General features: G+C 42.8%; 1 protein-coding gene across 1 annotated transcript in view; it reads right to left on the bottom strand.

Moving 5' to 3' along the window:
- Positions 1 to 2196: 2196 nt before the first annotated feature.
- KIF25 (kinesin family member 25) overlaps positions 2197 to 23106 on the bottom strand; it is a 94638-nt gene continuing 73728 nt past the window's right edge. The window contains exons 10-15 of the mRNA XM_040350673.1: positions 15906 to 16043; positions 14257 to 14430; positions 11205 to 11359; positions 9413 to 9490; positions 6179 to 6334; positions 2197 to 2353 (exon numbers count right to left, since the gene is read on the bottom strand). Of these exons, the coding sequence (XP_040206607.1) occupies positions 2199 to 2353; positions 6179 to 6334; positions 9413 to 9490; positions 11205 to 11359; positions 14257 to 14430; positions 15906 to 16043 (856 nt within the window). The 3' untranslated portion in view covers positions 2197 to 2198. The remainder of the gene's footprint in view (positions 2354 to 6178; positions 6335 to 9412; positions 9491 to 11204; positions 11360 to 14256; positions 14431 to 15905; positions 16044 to 23106) is intronic.

Below are 23106 nucleotides of genomic sequence, written 5' to 3'. Positions count from 1 at the left end.
AAACTGCTAAATACCTTTTCTCATCAGCAGTATATAGCAGTCTTGTGACTGTTATAAGTGTCCGGTCAAGTACTGGTTAAAGCTAGTAGCAGGAGTTTTCATTCTCCACTGACTGTCCTATGGGACTGCATGACCCCTGGAGCCTCTGTCTGGACAGTGCTGATTGGTCCTGTACTGCTCACATGCACCCTCCCAAAAAAAGAAAAATGCTCTCTAGCATTACACACCAAACTAAGCATGTGCAGGGTGCCCCCAGTGCTCTGTACGATCAGGAGATGGATTGGGTACTATGGCAGAAGGGAGGGATCAGAGAAGACAGGATCAAACAGCCTTTTTACACAATGTGGGGATTAACCCGTCACAGTGAGTATAACAAGCATGCTTTACTGCATATAACAACTGATTTTACTGTTGTGTGTTTAGTAACACGGTAACTTACCCTAAAAGCTGAAAAGAGTGTCATGATCCTCATGGTGAGACTCTGGAAATGCTGAGTAATCTATATCACACGATTACTTTTATCGACAGGCTTTTTGTCTCGGAAAGTCCGGCCATGTGTAGCCTCCATCTGACTCTTTTTGTCGGAAGTCCGACAGACCTTAGATAGAGAACCTGTTCTCTTTCTTTCCGTCGGACTTCTGACGGACTCACGGCAGACTTTTGCACGGTCAATTAGGCATTAGGCTAATATGCTTAAAAAAGATTAATACAGTTGACATGGTGTATTTATCCTCACAGTCTAACAAAAAGCACACTGATATCTAGCACTATTCCACATCTATAAAAATAAAATCAGGTGCCAATCATTAGATCCTTCTTGCAGGTGGAACTTGTCTTATTTAAACCTCATATATTCAAGAGTCTAGTGTTTCTCTTTTCTATCGACACTTGTGGGGTCCTTATGCCACAATCAAAACAGTTCTCCAAGACCCTAAAAAAGAGGTTTGGCAGTGCCTAAGAGTCTGGCAAGATTCAATAAGATCATTAAATTATGTAAAATCGATTATTCCACTATAAGTCGGTTTTTCAGACAGACCCCAACAGACCCTCCATTTGCCTCTATGGAGCGGCAGATGTAAACAGACTGGTGTCCATTTACACCCGCCTACATCTAATCCGATCCACTAAAAGCAAACAGAAGGAGATCCGTTCCCCTCTACATGGGTGGATTAGAGGGCACTTGGGTGTAATTGGACAGCCGGTCTGTGTTCATATATGCTCTGCTCAAGTGGAATGAACAGCAACCTGTTATCTGCCCGCTTCCCTCTGCTCAGCAGTAGACAGATCCCCTGCTGAGCAAAGGAAGTTTGCCTAGAGTCTGCCCCATTTGAAGGGGGCCTAAAGAAATAATCCTCAATATTTCAAATAAAATTTTCTGGGACTGGCTCAACCGTACCAGCAATAACATGTAGAGAAGAAAGAGAAAGCCACACAGGGGTTATAATCATACAGTACTCTATCCAAAATGAAAAAAAAAAAGAACAAAAAAAAGAATACATTCAGTTTAAAAAAAAAATGCTAATTTTTTTTGCAGGTAAAAAAATTTGCATTTATTCGTTTTTGTTGTAGGAGCCTGTAAAGCAAGGCACCAGCTATCAGCAGATCACTAAAGCCATAGAGGTCGCCTGTAGACCTGTCAGTGTACCGGCTTGCTCGTACCTCGTACGAGGCAGCTGGTACATTCTGACAGGAAGAATCAATGAACTACCACCAATGAACTAAAAAGAGCAAGAGGGATATGCTCACCATGTACACATACATAAGTGGATCATATAGTGAACTTAGTGCAGAGTTATTCATGTTAATGTGGTTACAAAGAACAAGGGGGTACTCTTTACAAGAAAAGAGATTTAACCTTCACCCAGGGAAAGGCTTCTTTAAAGTAAGAGCTGTGAAAATGCAGAAAGGACTAGTTCTGGTCCGCCCAGTAGTACTGTTTTTAAAAAAAAAGAGCTGGATGCATTCCTAAATGCATAAAACATAACTGGATAATACCATTTATAGGTAATAACTTAAAAAAATGTTGATCCAGGGAATATTCAATTGCCTCCTGGGGAATCAGGAAATAATAAAGTTTTTCTCCACTGGAGGAGCATGTAAAAATCTTCCATGAACTTTGCTGTCCACCGTTTCATAAACAGCTCCATAGTAGTCATTATTTGTGTGATCATAACAAAAGACACGTTAACAGCAGAATATTAGTAGTGCATTTTTAATGTATGTTTCATATTTTTTACAGGAACTCTGGATACTTGACAGGCACGTGTTCCAAATCCCAGCGTCTGCAGGGTTTCAGTTGTGAATTTCTGACAAGGAGAAATACAGAGCATCACCAGCAACTTTGCATCCCCACCTGTTGTAAGATATTAGAGTTGAATGTTAAAAACAAACTGTCCAAAAAGTATAGTATAGTTTTACTCATTACAGAATTTTCTAGGGTATATCTTAAAATTGACCTGTCTGTAACTATGCAAATCTTTATGGATGATTTCCTGATATGTTACCTTAGACAGCAACATAATAATTATAAAAAAAACTCAAGCGTTTATCATTAAAATGCAGTCCTTGAGCTCCAGTAACTTTGCCTACTGACGCCTACTTTCATTCACATATTATAACGTAAAAAAATAAAGAACTGCTTTTTTCCGATTTTACGTGCGGTTTTCTGATAACTCCAACACTGAAAAAATCCTACTTGATCCTCTTTATGAGGGAGCCAGGGGAAATATGTTTGTTATAGTCAACCCTGTCTGTACTGTTCTGGCTTATTATAAGATGAAAAAGGATTGAGAAAAGCTGGCCATCTTAATTACATAGTTAGTCAGGTTGAAAAAAGTCCTAGTTCAACCAATAAAAAATAAATCCTTACAATCCCATATACACAATCCTATAGCCACAGTTGATCCAGAGGGGAAAAAATCCTTCCTGATCCTCCGAGAGGCAATCGGATATTTCCTGGATTAACTTTACCTATAAATGTTAGTATACAGTTATGTTATCTACATTTAGGAAATAATCCAGGCCTTTTTTAAAGCAATACTGATCTGGCCAGATCCATCTCTGGAGGGAGTCTATTCCACATTTTCACAGCTCTTATGCCTCGTACACACGATCAGTTTTCCTAAAAATAGGTTTTTGTCAGGAATTCCGACCTGTGCATCACACTTTTTCTGTCAGTTTTCCTGCCAAAAAAAGAATGAGAGTAGGATCTCAATTTTTGTGACAGAAAAAATTCTTACTAATTGTATGCAATTACGACACGAAAAAAAACATGCATGCTCAGAATCAAGCAGAAGAGCTGAACTGCCTATTGAACTTCATTGATCTCGGCTCGTCGTACGTGTTGTACGTTACCGCGTTCTTGACATTTGGAATTTCAGAAAAGATTAGTGTGACCGTGTGTATGCAAGACAAATTTCAGCCATTTTCCTGCTGTAAAAAAACGTGGTTTTCCTGTGAAGAAACCTTTGCATATTTGGAGATTAAATCTCTTTTCCTCCAGACGTAAAGAGTGCCCCCTTGTCCTCTGTGATAACCTTAAAGTGAATAACCCAACACCAAGTTCACTATATGGACCCCTTATATATTTATACATGTGGATCATATCCCCCCTTAATCTCCTCTTCTCAAGAAAGAATAAATTCAGTTCCTCTAGTCTTTCCTCATAGCTGAGCTCCTCCATGCCTCTTATTAGTTTGGTTGCCCTTCTCTGCACTTTCTCCAGTTCCCCCGATATCCTTTTTGAGAACTGGTGCCCAAAACTGAACTGCATATTCCAGATGAGGTCTTACTGATGATTTGTACAGGGGCAAAATGATATCTCTCTCTTTGGAGTCCATACATCTCTTAATACAAGAAATGACTTTTCTCGCTTTGGAAACCGCAGCTTGGCATTGCATGCCATTATTGAGCTTATGATCTACCAGAACACCCAGATCCTTCTCCACAATTTGTTCCCCCTAGAATGTATGATGCATGCATATTCTTAGCCCCCAAGTGCATAACTTTACATTTATCAAAATTAAACCTTGTTTGCCACATAGTTGCCCAATTAAACAGTGCACTAAGGTCAATGAGGTCATAAGTTGGAGTCATACGTCTTTTTTCCAAAAGAGTGATGCTGAGCACGTGCACTCAACTCCTTTGGTTGACCATGGGGAGGCCTGTTCTGAGTGGAACCTGTCCTGTTATACCGCTGTGTGGTCTTGGGAACCGTGCTGTAGCTCAGTTTTAGGGCCTTGGCAATCTTCTTATAGCCTAGAGCAGGGCTCTCCAAACATTTTGAGCAAAGGGCCAGTTTACTGTCCTTTCGGCTTCATGGGGGCTGGACTGTGGCCAGTGGGAGCAGAAAATGTCTTGGAAGTAGTGGAAGAAAACAATGCCCTGTCATTTGTGTCAGTTGAACGGGTAGTGTCCCAAGGGCCAGATAAAGGCAAGCAAAGGGCCACATTCGGCCCTTGGGCCACAGTTTGGCGACCCCTGGCCTAGAGCTATAATATGTAGAGCAACAATTATTTTTTTCAGATGCTCAGAGAGTTCTTTGCCATGAGGTGTCATGTTGAACTTCCAGTAACCAGTATGAGAGAGTGAGAGCGATAACACCAAATTTTACCCACCTTGTAATGCTAACATGACACCGGAGAGGGAAAATGGCTAATTGGGTCCAATTTGGATATTTTAACTTAGGGGTATACTCACTTTTGTTGCCAGCGGTTTAGACATTAATGGCTGTGTGTTGAATTATTTTGATGGGACAGCAAATGTACACTGTTGTACAAGCGGTACACTCACTACTTTACATTGTAGCAAAGTGTAATTTCTTCAGTGTTTTCACATGATAAGATATAATAAAATATTTACAAAAATGTGAGGGGTGTACTCACTTATGTGAGATACTGTATATACTACAATCTCTCTTTAAACAAAAAAAAAAAGGGATTGAAAGTCTCCTTTCCCATGAGCAGGGATAAATCATCCTGTCTTGAGAGCAGGAAAAGGGCTGCATATCATGTGCTGTAAGCAGCTGGCTATCTGATCACTTAGATCTGGGCTTTATACTATAGGCTAAGAACTCACAGGAAACGCAGGCAGAAAAAAATTGCTTTAGAGCGCCATTCACACCATTTTGTTCTGGGAATTTAAGAAAAAAATGCTTGTTTCTCCACGCTTTCCCAGAAACACCATTGTGAGATGCACATTTTTACAAAATGCGTCCAAACATGCATTACAAAAACACTCAAAGCTCACTGACAAATAAGGTGCAGGAGCTACTTTGGTATGTTTGTCAAGTGCCATATGCTATTGTGCAACAAACGTGATAAAAAAAAAGCACAAAAAATAATATACATACTTACCTGCTGTGTGTAATGGTTTTGCTGCAGCTCTGTGTATCCATTCAGACACAGAGCTGCGGCCTGGCCCTGCCCCCTTTATCTCCTAATTGAATGACCTGGGCAGCCAAGACAATCCTACAACATCGCTGGATAGAGAGGGGGCTCAGGTAAGTATGAGGGGGGCTGCTGCACACAGAAGGCTTTTTTATCTTAATGCATAGAATGCATTAAGAGAAAAAAAACCTTCTGACTTTACAATCACTTTAATGCCTTATGGGGCTTTAAAGCAATTGTAAAGGCTTAATTAAAAGAATAAAAATAAAAATAACAAACATGTTATGCTTACCTGCTCTGTGCAATACCATTGCACAGAGCGACCCTAATCCCCCTTTTCTGGGGTCCCCCACCGAAACTCTAGGCTCCTCCTCTTTTTCATGCTCCACCATAGCAAGCCACCTCCTATGGTGGCACATCTGGGGGCCTGCTCCCAACCCAGCCTTTGTGCATCTATAAACACACACAGCGTGGCTCAGACCTTCCCCCAACTCCATCATCAATGGAATTGATTGACAGCAGCCAATGGCTTCTGCTGTTGCTTTTGTGCAAAAGAGGGAGACAGAGCAGCGCTGGCTGAAGAAGGACACAGCTGGATCGATATAGGAGTCAGGTAAGTATAAGGGGGGTGAGAGGGCAATATACTTACTGGGACTTTTTTTTACCTTAATCTAAGGAATGCGTTAAGGTAAAAAGTATTGCTATAGAACCACAATAATTAATCAATTTCAAATTGCCTACATCAACATCTTCTGCATTCATACACACATTATACAAGGAAATGCACTCACCAATAGAATCCTGTAGCAAGTGTGTAAGTTTGCTGTTACGATAAGGAATGTGAGTGCGATGTTCTGCTAAGGCACCCAATACGTCTGACAGAGCAGATAGGCTTCGATTAATAAATGAAGCCTCTCTCAAGGCCACTCCCTGTACACCAGACATACCTATTGAATAAATAAGAAAATATCCGGATGTAATCTTGCCATTCTTTTTTACTACTAAAATAGAAAAATGCATTTTTTTTTTATTCAAAACAGCTGAAAAATAATTTTTTCGAAAGTGACCGTAATCTAAACCATACCCTACTCTTTCAGAAACCAAACCATGGGACATAAAAGAACTCTATGGGAAAGAGTAGATAACCAGCACAAAAACCGTGGGTATGCTGCATGCACCTACACTGCAGCAAAAAGCTCTGCAGGGGCAGTGTGAAAGCTCCCTAAACATTATTGTTACATTGTATTTACTGCTCTACTCCTCTGCAGATTAAAGAGTTGAACATCGATCTGCATATGATGATGTTTTTTTTGTTTGTTTTTTGTTTTAGATTATTAGATTATAGATTGCATTGAAAATATCAGCAAAAAGGTCTTGCTTGTCCCAAAAAGAATAGTTACTTTGTAATTTAAAGCAGAACTTTCATTATTTTTTTTTATTGCTAAGAGATCAAGTTTTTAAAGCGGAGTTCAAGCTTTTTTTATGTTTATTAAAAGTCAGCAGCTACAAAAAGTGTAGCTGCTGGCTTTTAATAAACAGACCCTTACCTGCGCCACTGTCCAGCGTCGCGGCCACCCGGAGCGTCGCTCCTCTCCACTGGCGCCGCCATTCAGACTGTGGGCACCCGGCCATGACAGCTTTCGGCTTCACGGCCGAGCACTCACTGCGCATGCGCGAGCCGTGCTGCGCTCTAGGAGTGGACAGGCGATCGCCTGGGACCTGTCACGTGTCCCAGGCGATCGCCTACAGGGAGGGGCTGCCTAAGCGGTCCCTGGGCGGAAGGAGGAAGTGGGACAGGAAGTCCCACTCCTAACGAAGCCCCCACTCCCCCCCAAAAAAATGATATGCCAAATGTGGCATGTAAGGGGGCGAGAAGTGGTTTAAGCTTTTGGGTGGAACTCTGCTTTAACTGAAAAGACTTTGAACCCCCTTTCCTGCTAAATTAAACCTACCGTATTTGCCGGCGTATAAGACGACCCTATAATTTTCCAGGTAAAAGGTTGGTTTTGGTATATACTCACCTTATAAGACGACCCCCTTTTGACTCACCTCACTGTGCCGATCTCCATACCTTATCCCTGTATGCAGAGTCAGACTGCGGGCGTCCATTGTTCAAAAGCCGCGCCTCTTCCTCGTCCTGTTCCGTGATAGGCGAAACACTCAGTTTCCCAGCAGAGCTTGTGTTCAGTGTTCTGCCTATCATGGACGTCCTCTCGTCTGAGGCCGAGGACGTCCATGATAGGCCGGAACACTGAACACAAGCTCTCCTGGGAAACTGAGTGTTCCGCCTATCACAGAACAGGACGAGGAGGAGGCGCGGCTTTTGAACAATGGAAGCCCGCAGTCTGACTCTGCATACAGGGACTGGCGTATACGATGACCCCCGATTTTTGGGGGATATTTTTAAGTACAAAAGGTCATCTTATACGTCGGAAAATACAGTATTTCTCTTTCTCTTAGCACTAATAAAAGTAAAATCATGTACACTGCCTGGGCGGTTAAGGTTGGCCATACATTATACAAATTTCTTGTACAGAACAGTTTTTCTTAAAGCGGTAGTTCACCCCCCCCCCCCCGACACATTTTACCATCGAGACAGGCATTGTAGCGCGAGCTACAGTATGCTTGTCCCGATTTTTTTAACCCCGGACTCACCTTGTAATCGGACATCGTAGATTTCGGCTCCCGCGGGGAATGGGCGTGCCTATGGAGAGGGAGGATGATTGACGGCCGGCCCTGGCACGTCACTCTCCCCGAAGACAGCCGGAGTAGGTCTCGGCTCTTCACGGCGCCTGCGCACAGGCTATGCGCACGCGTCGTGAAGACCAAGCCTATTTCGGCTATTTCCGGAGAAGCGTGACGCGCCAGAGCCGGCCGTCAATCATCCTCCGTCTCCATAGGCACGCCCATTCCCTGGTATCTTCGATGTACGACTACAAGGTGAGTACGGGGGTAAAAAATTCGGGACAGGCATACTGTAGCTCGCGCTACAATGCCTGATTTTAAGGTAAAAGAAAAAAAAATTTTTTTTTTCGTCGATAGGGTGAACCCCCGCTTTAAGATTTACCAAACCATATAATATGAAGTCAAACCTAAATACTGCCATTCGTATGCAATCAGCTAGGTCCTTACACTACACAGTTACACTTACATAGTTGAATATAAATCTAAAGGAAATTGATAAAGAAAAATGTATAATGTATGGCCAGCCTAAGCTTGCAATTGTGTGCTTCCACACTGCGCTTTGGCCACAGCATGGGTACAGCACAGTGTACAGCACAGCGTACACACCGTTTTGGTGCAGGTCAGCTATGCCTTCCCATAGAGTTCTATTATGTCCCACAGATTTGGTGTGCTTTCAGAAAACGCTGCAAAACTGCTGGACCTAATGGAACGCTATGGGAAAGCACAGCTAACCTGCATGAAAACTGCGGGGAAACTGCACTGCGGCCTAATCACAATGGATCAATGGATGTATAGCCCTTAGAGGCTTGTTTTTTTGTTTTTGTTTTTTATATTGGTTAAACTGGATGGACTTTTTTCAACCTGACTATGTAACTATGATTTCAGACAACAGCAGCTGCAGCCACTGCTGTGATGGAGAGCAAGTCATATCCGTCATTGGTGTCAATGAGGGAGAGGGACAGGGCACGTGGCATTGATAAGGCTTTTTTTTTAAGGAGCTTCACCCTCTCTAAGTTTCCTGTTTACCATTGTCACTGAAAGTGAAAGAAATTATCCACATTTTGGATTGTCCCCAGAAAAGTAAAAGAGAGGGAATCTTCCAATAGGCACACTATTTCTGGTGACCTCTGGGTCCCCAAGGAATTCCCTTGATTTTTGAGGATTTTCTCTCACTTCCTGTTTGGTTAACCCTCCTGTAAACTATCTAAAATGTAAAAACAAGTTTTGCCTATAGTTCCACTTTAAGTTTCTGTTATGATACATTTATTTTGACTGCAACAGAACACATGTGGGATACATAATATGTTTTATATTCTATTGTAAAAAATGATAACGCATACCTACGCATTCACTTCCAGCTAAGTCAACCAACTGCAGTTTTGTTTTGATTGGTTTGTGTTTTTGACTGTTGAATGTATCTAGAAAAAATAAAGTGTTAACTAAAACTGAATGAGTTACTTGTTGACAGAATACATTTAAAAGCGCATGTGGAAGCTCAATGTTGCATTGTTACTTCTATTTTGTGTGACTTCTCCCAACATTGTGCTGTATGAAGGATTTAAAAACAATAAATAATCACCCTTTATCATCCAATCCTGGCCTATCCCTCTTCTCTCTCCTATTTGACACATTTTTGGAGCATTCTTCAGACAGCTTGAACAACCACCCTTTTAAGTATATGGGCAGCTTACTGTAAGCCATTAGTAGGACTGGTTTGTTTTGTTTACTTTTTTTTTTTTTAACAAATGGCAATGATAAGCTTTCTTTTTACAAATCCTAGGATAAATCACAAACTGATCATCTTGGACTGGAGCTAAAGGTTTCCCCCCAAATTAACTGCAAAGGCTACCACTGGATATACCTAGAATGGTATACAGGCATGTGACAAGGCCGAGCAGCGGCCTGTATTTATGGGAGGAGCCCGGCAGCCTATAGCCCCCTCACCCGCCTCTGGACCCGCACTTCGCCCACCCCCCCATCCCATTTTACAGGAATTCCCAGGTTCATTCCACAACATCCATAATTTAACAGGGTATGCCCCCTTATTTTGGCGTACGGTCCATTAGGCCAGCGCACACTTCAGGCCCATTTTATGTCGTGAGTCCTTGTCAGTCTGTGTCCATGTCCGTATCGGCCATATGGCTCCAACCATAAATAAAAGATAACATACTTTCTATTTCAACTAGTTTTGAAATAAAGGGTCTGCATGAAGACAGATATATACACCAAATGATTTGATTGTGTTAGGTCAACGGGTGAATAAATACATTTTTTTCTTTTTATGCCTCGTACACACGGCCGGATTTTCAGAGAAAACATGTATTTTCTAGGAAAGTCTGGCCATGTGTAGCCTGAATCTTTTTTTTTGGAAGTCTGACAGACCTTAGATAGAGAACCTGTTCTCTTTCTTTCCGACGGACTCACGGCAGACTTTTGCACGGTCAAAAGTCCGACTGAGTGTACAAGGCATAAGAGTATTTTGAAGGCATTGCATTTGTATTTGTGAAAAAAAAAATATTTAAATTAACTAAAATTACAAATTTTTTTATTTAAAGTTGAAGAAATTCAAAAAAGATTAAAAATATTGCAGAAAAAAAGTAAAGATTCTGCACACCAGATATTTTCTTTTAGGCTGGATTCACACCAGTGCGAATTGGATGTGGGTTTCCCCGCATTCCAATCTGTATGTCAGAGATTGTGACCAGCTCTCTATGGAGCTGGTTGACTCATCATAGCAGTGGCTCCGGTACGAATGGCACAGGAGTCCTATGCGTCTTTTGGTCTGTTTTCAGGTTCAAATTCAGCCAAAAATTGTTGTGCTGAAATCGGACCTGAAACAGTGAATGGAGACACACTCCTGCTGTGAGCCACTGCGTGTTCCAGTGTGAACCCAGCCTTAGGGGCTGGACTTGCATGTGGTTATGCCCTAGGTAAGTACACTGAGGGTCTCACAACACATTTTTGATGTCTAAAGATTAGGATAAATCTCATTAAATAAATAGAGTTCTGTTGAAAAAACATATTTTGGAGGTCTGATATAATTTACCTTTAGAGTGCCAGAATACCTGGGGTATAAAAAGGTTATCACCGATATATGACGTACTAATGACACAACTGTAAAAAAGTACTTACCGACTGTCTCACCAGATTTAGCACTAGTTGTCACAGTTAAGGTGACAACTAGATGGGAACGAGAAGAATTTGCATGAATTAGAGTTGAATGCTTAACTCTTAACTGTAAACCTTTTTTCACCAAATCTAGAACATCTTCAATGTACGCAGCATGTCTGTTAAACAACAACATAGTATAACAGTTTAAGAAAAGCTTTGCAGGGTATTGGAACCTTATCTAAAAATGTGGATAAAATAAGTGAGTGTGCAATGTGTGCATTTTTTTTACATGAATGGAATAATTTTACCACTTTGAATGGGCTTTACTATAAGAATGCACACCCAGCTGAATGAAGGTCAAAAGATGATCACAACCCCTTCTCTTGCCCTGATCCTCAGCTGCACAGGACAGTGAATGGTTGGGATGTGCTCAGTGCTAAGTGACTTCCTGTTCATTTACAAACTGAAGCATGGTAAACTGTGTTATGAACACACTGAGTGAGTGTGTTCAATGTGTTCATTTAGAAAAGGAAGGGGCCGGTAAATTACATATTTACTAGCTCCTTGTCAGAGGCGTATCTAGTGAAAATAGCGCCTATGGCAAGCACTGAAACTGCGCCCCTGTCGAAACATTTGAAATCCATCTTAAAATAACCTTAAAAAAAAAACAGCTAACAAAACTAGTGATATTTATTATCCCATGTGATACCTTGGGTAGTGACAGATCTTCTTTATGGAGAAATCTGGGGTTTATTAGACTCCTGATCCCTCCTCTGTCCTCCAAGGCCAGGTAAATGCAGAACCAATACTGGAAGTGATGAAATCTTCATCACTTAAGGCAGGGATGCTCAAACTACGGCCCTCCAGCTGTTGTAGAACTACACATCCCATGAGGCATTGTAACACACTGACATTCACAGACATGACTAGGCATGATGGGAATTGTAGTTCCTGAACAACTGGAGGGCCGTAGTTTGAAGACCCATGACTTAAGGCCTCAGCTTTCACAGAGGAGAGGGAGAAACTGATGTTCCTCCTCCTTTGTGCATTTCCAACCAACCAGATGGAATGGGGGAGCCTGGGAGAACAGGGGAGGGCTGTGGCTGAACGCAGCAGGGATAACGCTGCCATTGTCCATTAGCAAAGTTGCTGAAAAGGAGATCCTGCCTATGCTCGGGAGGAGGGAAGAAGAAACGCTCAGACCCTGGTAAGTGCCTTGCTTCCCAGCCACTCAACAGCGCCCCCTTCATATGGCGCCCATGGCACTTTCCATGGCTGCCATACCCTAGATACGCCACTGCCCCCTCCCCCCCCCCCCGCTCTCCATCCTGAAACATCCCCACAGCAGCTGGGAGGAGAAGGGTGAAGCCCAGCAGCACTGCGGGCCCGGAGCGGGGGGGGGGGAGCAACACAGTGGAAGCCTGGGCAGTAGGGGGAATCTGCTGCACCTAATGTAGTGATTAGAGTGGCCCTTATTGTCTGACAGAGCATAGTTACATAGTTACATAGTCAGTCAGGTTGAAAAAAAACACAAGTCCATCCAGTTCAACCACAAAAAAATGAATGCATGATAGACTATTCGATGTGGTGGGGTGAAAGCTAGAACTCCAACTATTAGTAGGTTTATTGTACACAGAAGTATGAAATCGGCCATCATTGACATACATTTGGGGTTTAATTTACTACTAAATGTAAAAAGGCTGTTTACTTTGTATGGAAATTTGCACTTTGTAAAGCAATTTGCCCCAGAACTTAGTTAATGAGGTGAAGCTCTGCTGACTTCCATCATCCAATCATGTGCCGGCAAAAATGCAGTATTTGTTAGTTTCATTGCAGATGATTGGTATTCTTCGCTAAGTGAAACTTCTCCACATTCACCAAATTCTAGGGGAAACTCCCTTGCAAAGTGCAACTTTCCTTGTAAATCAACCTCACAGTGCTTATAAACTTTACAACAGAGTAAAAATGTTTTAGTTTAACTTCTCCTTCTATCCATTCAATAAAAATACATTTAGTGGTAGTAAATACACTGATCAGCTATAAGTTAGTGACCACTGACAGGTTAAGTGAATAACTTTGATTATCTTGTTACAGTGACATCTGAAAATGGGTGGGATATATTAGTCCACAAAAATAACCATGTTGTCCATGATATTGATGTGTTGAAAGCAGAAAAAAATGGGCATCACGGTTTGTTGTGTATGGGGTTGCGTACCTGCTAAAAAGTCAGGGTGCCCATGCTGACCTGTGTTCACAGCTAAATGTGCCTACAATGGGCATGTGAGTTATGCCCCGTACACGCGATCAGAGTTTCTGACGGAATAAACTTAGACGGGTTTTTCCGACGGAATTACGCTTAAGCTGTCTTGCATACACAAACACATCAAATTCCGAGCGTCAAAAACACGTTGACGTACAACACTACGACGAGCCTAGAAAAATTAAGTTCAATGCTTCAGAGCATGCGTCAAATTTTTTCCGAACATGCGTGTTTTTTTCTCTGTCTGAGTTCCATATAGACGATCGGAATTTCCGATAGAATTTTTTTCCGTCTGAAAAAAAGAGAACATGTTCTCTTTCTAGCTCTGTCGGAATTTCCGACGGAAAAAGTCAGATGGGGCATACACACAGTCGGAATATCCGATGAAAAAATTCCGTCTGACTTTTTCCATCGGAAATTCCAATCGTGTGTATGAGGCATTACAGAACTGGACCACAGAGCAATGGAAGAAGGTGGCCTGATCTGAAGAGTCATGTTTTCTGTTAAATCATGTGGATGGATGGGTGTGCATCATTTATCTGGGGAAGTGGTGAAGTATGGGAAGACGCAAGCCAGTGGAGGCAATGTGATGCTTTGGGCAATGTTCTGATGGGAAACATTGGCTTCTGACTTTCATGTGGATGTTACTTGACACGTACTTGTGCCCACAATTATTTTCCAATGATGCAGGATAGCAGGAAACTTTTCAAGAAAGATAAGAAAAGTACAAACATCTAGTTACTTCAATGACTCCTAGTCTCTCACTCATTTAGAAAGTAAACTATAGAAGAAGATCGGAGGAGAAAAACTTACTTGTGTGTCAGTGAAGGCACATAACTCTTCCCATCTTTACCAATCACAATATCACGCTTTAGGCACAGACCTGCATGACTGTCATATGCCAGAAGATCATAAAGGTCATTATTATATACTTCAAGTATGGAAACTTCTACAGAATGACTTTCTTCTGGCTTTTCCAAAATGAGTCTAGAATGAGGTAAAAATGTTCAGAATATGCAAGCTGGAAGGGTAAAATATTTACAAATACAGTTTCTTTATCTCGTACCAAAATATTTCCCCTATTTTTTGGGGGGAAATATATTTCATCTACTAGGAGCAGGATCCCTGTTATATACAACAGCGCTACATTTAAAATTCTAACAAGGCAGTCCTCCCACTATTCCTGCACCCACACTGCAAGGGTTAAATGCTTGTTTCTGTCTAGGGGACTAGAAAAGCATGTTTACTTATCTGATCCTGCGGCAGCCATCCCCACGTGTAATGCAGGGCTACGGGCCCTGCATTAGTCTTAATGATGTCAGAGGTCCTTAGACTGCTGGACTACAGGGCAGAAAGGGGCTGCCAGGACTGGTCTAGCAGCATAGAGAAACCTGTTGGAGTGGAGGATCGGGTAAGAAAAACTGCTTCTCTAAGTCCCCTAACCATAAAGAGCAGAAAGTATGACTATTGAAAGATTTCCCCTCTATTTATGTTTTAGTGGCAACTCAAAGCTGTGGTTTTACCCTCACTTTTATTCCTGGGCATATTGGTGATCAGGACAATTAGGGAGGATGAATCTCCTCAAGGCCCATTTCAAACGAGCGCCTCTGTGAAGTGGGATCTGCTTGCTCAGAAAAGGATCTCTTCACTGATGCCTGCTGAGCAGGCAGGTCCTTGTCCTCTCTGCTATGTAGAGCGGACAGGGACACAGCGGACTCAGCGCGCTTTAGATGGCAACGAACTGCCTGCCATTTCACTCTGACCAGCACATAATTATCAGATAGGGGCACAGATAATGGATACAAATACACCCACCTAGGCTAGTAGGAGTGGCAGAGCAGGGGGGGTGTAATTTTGTTTTTGTTTTTATTCTGCACTGTCTTTGAAATTGCCTGGGCCCCTATTCAAATCCAATCTAGGGACAAAACCTGGGGCAGACTTGGTCCGGGGACAGTTTCCTCAGTCCGGGGACTGTCCCCGGAAACTGGGGATGTCTGGTCACCCTAACATAAGGGCCAAATGTCGGGAGACAACGACCGGTTCAAAAAACAAATGGACGTGTGTATGTCAGTCTGTGCGACAAAAGCCGGCCAGAACACAATAGTTTAGCGGAGGAGAGCGCTGAACTAACCTTGCATCATTAGTATAGCGTCTCTGACCGGAGCTGACAGTTTGTTTTTGTTCAACCCACGGGGTAGAATGGAAAAAACGAATAGTATGCACCTACCAATGGCAAATCTGGGGTGGATTATTAGGATGGCCTCTTTTCATGGAGGATGAACTGCTAAATCCTCTTGCCACATGCTTTGACTAAGGTGAGTTTTTATTGGGGATTTGCAGATTAGATGGTTCAGGATTCTATACTCTGATATCTTTAGCATGTGTTGCAATGTTATGATTCAGGTAATCAAGATTTAGTCACTGATAGATTTTGCATCCACAAACAGAATCTAATGTTTTACCTAAATAGCTCTTCTGCTGCTCTTGGGATAATTCCAAGTTCTGTGTGGTTTTCTCTTTCACATTCAGAATGGGGTCCCATCATCGTGTACGTTTTTCCACTTCCAGTTTGTCCATATGCCATAATGCAAACATTGTAGCTAAAGAATTAATTGAAGGCATACTGTAGGTAAATCGAGGTCACACATCAGAAAGAAGACTAAACAATGATCATAAACCTTCCCAACATTTACCACTACATGGGTTGCCATTGCTTAAGTCCTTTTGTAATGCTAGTTGCCTGGTTAATTTTGGCTTCTGTTTTTTCATAGTCATTGATCTAAAAAAGGTATGCGATCAGTGAAGTAAGTGTGAAGTTTGAAACTCTGATCTGTTCTTTTGCGTTTTAAACTCGAACCTGATATTTTAGTTACTCATGAATGATGGTGGGATGGCTTCCTATATCTCTCATAAACAAGTGGTTGTAAAGGCAGAAGTTTTTTTTTTATCTTAATGCATTCTCTGCATTAAGATAAAAAATCTTATGTGTGCAGTAGCCCCATTAATACTTACCTGAGCCCCATTTCGATCCAGCGATGTCCACAAGTAACTCGGCCATCCGGGACTCACTCGCCATTGGCTCCCGCTGCTATCAATCAAAGTCAGTTAGCCAATAAGAGAGAGGGGGCAGGGTCGAACCACAGCTCCGAGTCTGAATGTATTACACAGCTGCGGCTTGGCTCGGGTGCCCCCATAGCAAGTTGCTTGCTGTGGGGGCACTCAACAGAAGGGAGGGGCCAGGAGAGCCAAAGAGGGACCCGAGAAGAGGAGGATTTGGGCTGCTCTGTGCAAAGTCACTGCACAGAGCAGGTAAGTATAACATGTTTGTTATTTTTATAGAAAAAACAGAGACTTTACAATCACTATAAGTGGAAAAGGCTATACATTATTCTGCAGAATTCTTGGTGATGTAAATTAAGTGAATAATCCAACAATGACAGTTAGAAACCCTTTAAAGCTGAACTCCAGGCACAAAAACTTTCATTGACAATGACAATTATTCCTCAATAGCCATAAAGGATATAAATCCACTTTGTGTGCACCAAATGCCTTTACAAACCCAGACATTAGCATCTAAAAGCAGCAGCGACAACATTGACATATAGCCTGTGCAGAGATCAGAGATCAGGCTAAGCAGGCCCACCCACTACAGACTGGCTGCAGAAAACTACAGGAGAGGACAGAGTCATTCTGCATAAGGAGAGAGCAGAAGTGAGCTGTCTTTCTTATTACATAAAGCTCCTGCACAGAGGCAAAGTTTCATACTGGATTACTGCACAGATCTGGAAGAAAAACATAAATCACACCAAAGTATTAATATACATACTGCTGGTATTTAGTAAAAATTAGCTAATCCCAGGATTCAGGTTTAAATGTATTTATTACAGCTATTTATTATTGCTAACAATTCATGGAGCACTTTTACACACTGTACATTCACATCAGTCCCTGCCTTCAAGGAGCTTACAATCTAAGGTCCCTACCTGATATACTAGGGACAGTTTGGAAATCAGCTAATTAAGCTATCAACATGTTTTTGGAGTGTTGAAGGAAATCCATAAGCCAATTCAACACAAATAATGTCCTGACCTGAATTTGAAACAGGAACCCTAGTGCTGCAAGCCAGTGCTAACACCTAGCTAGTGCACGTAAATTGCAAGACAGTCCTGTCCTGTTCTGATCTTGCTTTTTTCTTGTTTGTTTTTCCTCTATACCTCTCCTTCTGCCTTCTTTTCCCCCTCTACCTCCCCTTCCTCTCACAACCCCCCCCCCCCCCCCCCCCGTTTTTCTTTTTTTTAAGGCCCGGGGATTTTATCAATATTTTCTCACTGAATGTGAAGTGTCTGAACATACCTGAAAAATGATGTATGCTGTTGCACAACCTTAAAAGAGCCCACGCTGATGTGGCGTTTATACAGGAAACTCAACAGAACAGTAACTCTCAATGCCTGAGAAATCAATACTATCCCCTGTCTTATCATGCTACTAACGTGTCAGCTAAATCTACGTCGGCAAGGTACCTGTATAATAATAATAATTACACGGCTAAAGCGCCGCTTCAATTCTGCCGGAAGCTAGTATGAATCCAGCAATAAGTGTGAGAAATTATTAGCTAAAAAGGTCAGAAATCACAGACTTTGCCCCAAATCGTAGCTCCCTCGGGCCAAAAAAAGGTCATTCCCACTCAGATTGCACAGGAATTCAGGGACTTCTATTCTTCCCTATACAATCTCCCAGTGAGGCCACCCAATAAAGCAGCAATGGAGGATTACATTACTTTGTCCCGACTTCCCCAACTCCCCGCAGAGGTGGGTGTGGAGCTGGATGCCCCCATTACCCTAGAGCAGTGGTTCTCAACCTTTCTAGTGCCGTGACCCCTTGATAAAAAAATTCCTAAGTGGGGACCCCTAACAGTAAAATTATTTCCGTAGCGTGGGTTGTCAGCAGCCAAGGCAAGACAAGTAATTTGCACCCCTAACACATGGACATTTAGAACTCCCTGAGTCCCTTCCACTCGTACAGTATTAAATCCCCTTATGGTACATTTTAGGATGTACCACTCTTTCTCTTTGTTCTCTTTGACCTCTCTCTATCCTAATTTCTTGTTTTTTCCCCCATCCCTCTCTCTAGCCATCTTTCTTGTTTTTTTGTCTTATTCTTTCTCTCCTTTTTTCTTTGTTCCTCCCCCTCTTTTCCTCTCCCTTCCATGTATTCTCTATTTTTATTCCTTCTCGTATGGTGGGGGGAGGGGGGGGGTGAGTGGCAGTGCTGACAGGGAGATGGGATGAGTGGCATCACTGGCGGGGGTTTGGATAAGTGGCAGTTCTGGTGGGGGGATGGGATCAGTGGGAGTGCTGGGGAAAGTTAGGTGCTTCTTATCAAGGTCATCTGCTGATCTAAGAACTGTAGTTGGGACTTTTAATGGCAACTCTAATCACAGGTAGTGTTATTCACTGTGTCTCCGGCTTCCCTGTGTCTCCAGCTCTGTGGTGTCTCGCATCAGTGACACCTATGCCGAAATCAGGAGATAGGGTCTCCTCCAGCCCCTCCCACTTCCCATTTCTCTCCAGTCAGTTGACCTCTAGTCATTGCCCCCCCACCCATGCAGTGAACTGAATGGGCGGCTGTGAAGAGACTAAGTGGGTGGCTGCAGGCTCCAGGAACAGCCCAGCTGGGCTTCCACAGACCCCAGGGACAGCCCTGCTGGGCGGCTGCGGAAAGGCTGGGAGAGTGGTGCGGGTTTCAGGAACAGCCCAGGATTTGGTGACCCCTTTCAAATCATCATTTGACCCCCAGGTTGAGAACCACTGCCCTAGAGGAACTACAAAGAGCGGTAGGTGGGATGAAACCTGGCAAAGCTTCGGGGCCCTGATGGCTTCACTCTACAGTATTACCAATCCCTTCTGCCACTTCTAGGTCCTTATATGGTGAAGCTATTCAATGCCCTTACTGAGGGAGTGCACTTCCATAGAGACAACCTGAAGGCCCACATATCCCGTATACCTAAAGAAGGACCCATCCACATGCATAAGCTATAGACCCATCTCCCTTCTGAATATAGATCTCAAGATTTTAATGAAGATTCTGGCCAACAGATTTGCTCAACACATGCAGAACATAGATTATCTAGACCAGGTAGGTTGTATCCCCTCAAGAGAGGCTAGAGACAATACCCCCAAAGTTCTCAACCTGATTCATGTTGCCTCTGTTACTAAGAAACCGTGCATCTTTCTCAGCACGGATGCTGAGAAAGCTTTCGACTGCATCAATTGGGAATTCATGTCCTCTGTACTTAAGCACATTGGTCTGGGAAACAAAATGCTTCAATAGATTTCAAATATTTACTCCACACCAACGGCTTAGGTTAAAGCTAATGGTGTCCTCTCGGATTTCTTTCCCATCACAAATGTCCGCTCTCTCTTCTTATGTTTGCCCTATCATCAGAACCCTTTCTTTGTACAATACGCTCGAACCCGGACATATTAGGAATAACCATAGGTAACTCCCAATACAAAGATCTCTGCCTATGCTGATGACCTCCTTTTTTCCTTAACTAAAGCCCCGTACACATGACCGGTTTTCCCGTCGGGAAAACTGCCATGAGAGCTTTTGGCCGGGAAAACCGGCCATGTGTATGCTCTATCGCAGTTTTCCCGGCAGGAAAACTACCGGGAAAAACAGAGAACCAGCTCTCTTTTTTCCCACCGGGATTCCCATCGGTTTTTAACCTGGCAGTTTTCCTATGGGAAATACTGCGAAGGAGCATACACACGGCTGGGATTCCCGACCAAAACTCTCATGGCAGTTTTCTTGTTGGGAAACCCGGTCGTGTGTAGGGGGAAAAAGTTACCAAGCAGGTTCTCGGTTTTCCCCTCGGGTTTCCTGGTGGTAAAAAGTCAGCCGGGAAAACCCGTACGTGTGTACGAGGCTAAACCCCGTGGTGTCCCTCCCAAATCTTCTTAAGAGAGTTTGATATAGATGGAACACCGTCTGATCTAAAAGTAAATTTCGATAAATCCACTAGCGGCCGAAAAAGGGTTAAAACCACCAGCAAAGCGCTGCCCATTAATTTAAAGATGCTGTTTGCAAGAGTTTTTTCAATGTCCTGCCAGCGCATCTGAGACTGCAGGGGGGCTACTTTACAGGCGCTATTTTTAGCCCAAAAGCACATGAAAAACACCCCAGTGTGAAAGGAGTCTTAAATGTGTGTACTTCCAAAGTTTCTATTCTTATTTCAAGCACTGCTGGTCAAGATCCCACTTCAAAACTTCAAACAAGCGCACTGACTTTTTATTAAATTCATCTGGGCACACTCAAAACCTTACGTTATCTTACATTGTCTAAACACTATGGAGGTTTAGCTCTTCCAGACTTACGAAATTATTATTTGGCGGTACACCTGGGAGAATTATTGACTGGAATCGACAATGTAAGACCAAACTTTGGACGCAACTAGAACACGCCTAAACCATTGTTCCGTTGAAAGGGGTTTTGTGGTGTTTCAACCGGCTACCCTCTGCACTGAAATCCCACCACATTAATGGGCACTACTCACTGTATGGGTTCAATGACTATATCGACAACTTCCCTTTCCACTAGAGATTCCCATCTTTCCCAATACTGGGTAACCCGGCGTTCCCTCCTGGGCTTGGGAAATCTGAATACGAGAAGCTTCTATCTGCAGGCCAAGACCGTCCATCACATTTTTTAGATGGAAATCGGTGGCCTTCCATCCAATGGTTGATAAGTGACACCAGTTCACTTTTAACTTCCATTCTGGAAAGCGATACGAATACACAATTTCCTGTATTCTCTCGCCAATCCTGCTAAATTTAACTGGACTTTGATGACCTTTGAGGATTACTGTAGGGATGAGGGGGCTTTACCCCAAGTGCTATCCAAAACCTATGCTTAGCTTAACCCTCGGAACAACCAGACTTGTATTTCTTACACAATAGGAAGACTTACAACGCTCTTTTAACCACTTGACCCGGACCATTATACAGGTAAAGGACCTGGCCCCTTTTTGCGATTCGGCACTGTGTCGATTTAACGGACAATTGCGCAGTCGTGCAACGTGGCTCCCAAACAAAATTGGGGTCCGTTTTTATTTTTTGCACTATAAACAAAAATAGAGCATCAATTTAAAAAAAATGCAATATTTTTTACTTTTTGCTATAATAAATATCCCAAAAAAATATATAAACATTTTTTTTCCTCAGTTTAGGCAGATATGTATTCTTCTACATATTTTTGGTAAAAAAATCGCAATAAGCGTCTATTGATTGGTTTGCGCAAAAGTTATAGCGTTTACAAAATAGGGGATAGTTTTATGGCATTTTTAATAATATTTTTTTTTAATAGTAATGGCGGCGATCAGCGATTTTTTTCATGACTGCGACATTATGGTGGACACATCGGACAATTTTTAACACATTTTTGGGACCATTGTCATTTTCACAGCGAAAAGTGCAATAAAAATGCACTGATTACTGTGACAATGACAATGGCAGTTTTTTTTTACTGTAGGGGGCATGGCTGGACATGTGACGTCACTGATCGTCGTTCCCTATGACAGGGAACAGACGATCAGTGACAAGCCATGGAGAAGAACGGGGAAGGTTTGTTTACACTCACCTCTCCCCGTTCTTCAGCTCCTGTGACCCAATCGCGGGACACCGGCGGCGATCGGTCCATGGGTCCCGCGGGGGCAGTCACGGAGCTCAGGACTAGGTTGCGAGCACGCCCATTCCCTCTGTTCTCAGCTGCATAAGAGCTGGGGGGAGGAGAAGTACACTGAGCTTTCCAGTGAAAGACTGTGCCAGGGAGGCATGTCGGGACAAGTCTGATCATTGGATGAGAGCAGGCTAAGTTCCCAGCATAGCTAGAGAGTTGACCACGGTGTGTTCTCCTGCTTAGTCGGAATGCAGAGGGACTGGAAGGGACATCTGTAATTTCACATAAAGAAAGCAATATAAAGAGAACAAGATATTTTCTCAAGTACATGGTACAGCAGGCACATATCAGGAATATGAAGCGTTGGGGCAACAAACATTTAAAGTAATGTAAAAGGCATCACAAAACAATAGGTCCATGCTAGTCTGTAGGGGCTGCATGTGGGGCAGCTGAAGTTAAATCCACTTTTTGTTCCAGACACCAGTACCTCTGGACCAGTTGTTACATTTCATTGGCCATTTTTTTCTGCACATTGTGTAAGGCCCTGTATCTGCAGGTACCAGCCCAGGGTATGGGGGAAAAAGCTGTTTACAACTCTCCACTTAAAGGGGTTGTAAAGGAAAACATTTTTTTTCATAATAAGCATCCTTTACCTGCAGACATTCCTCTTTTCACTTCCTCATTGTTTGTTTTTGCTCAGAAGTTGCTCTATTTCTTCTCTGTTCTGTTTACTTCCTGCTTGTCTGATTGTTACTCACCACCGTGATGGGAGGCTTTATTGCGGTGGTCAGTGATGTGCTCACCGCCTCCTGGGAACTACATCTGTGCGGCTGGACGCTCTCTACGTGTTAGAGACTTCAAGGAGATGTGAATTACTGGGCGTGCATACTGGGAAATGTAGTTCTTACATGAACAAACGATGCAAACCAGGAAGTGAATGAGAGAACAGAAACTAGAATGCCGGAGGTGATATAGATGAAGGAATTT

Source organism: Rana temporaria, chromosome 4, assembly GCF_905171775.1.
Source record: "Rana temporaria chromosome 4, aRanTem1.1, whole genome shotgun sequence".
Taxonomy (NCBI): Eukaryota; Metazoa; Chordata; class Amphibia; order Anura; family Ranidae; genus Rana; species Rana temporaria.
Note: the sequence above shows the minus strand (reverse complement) of the source record. Positions and strands in the feature narration are given on the sequence as shown.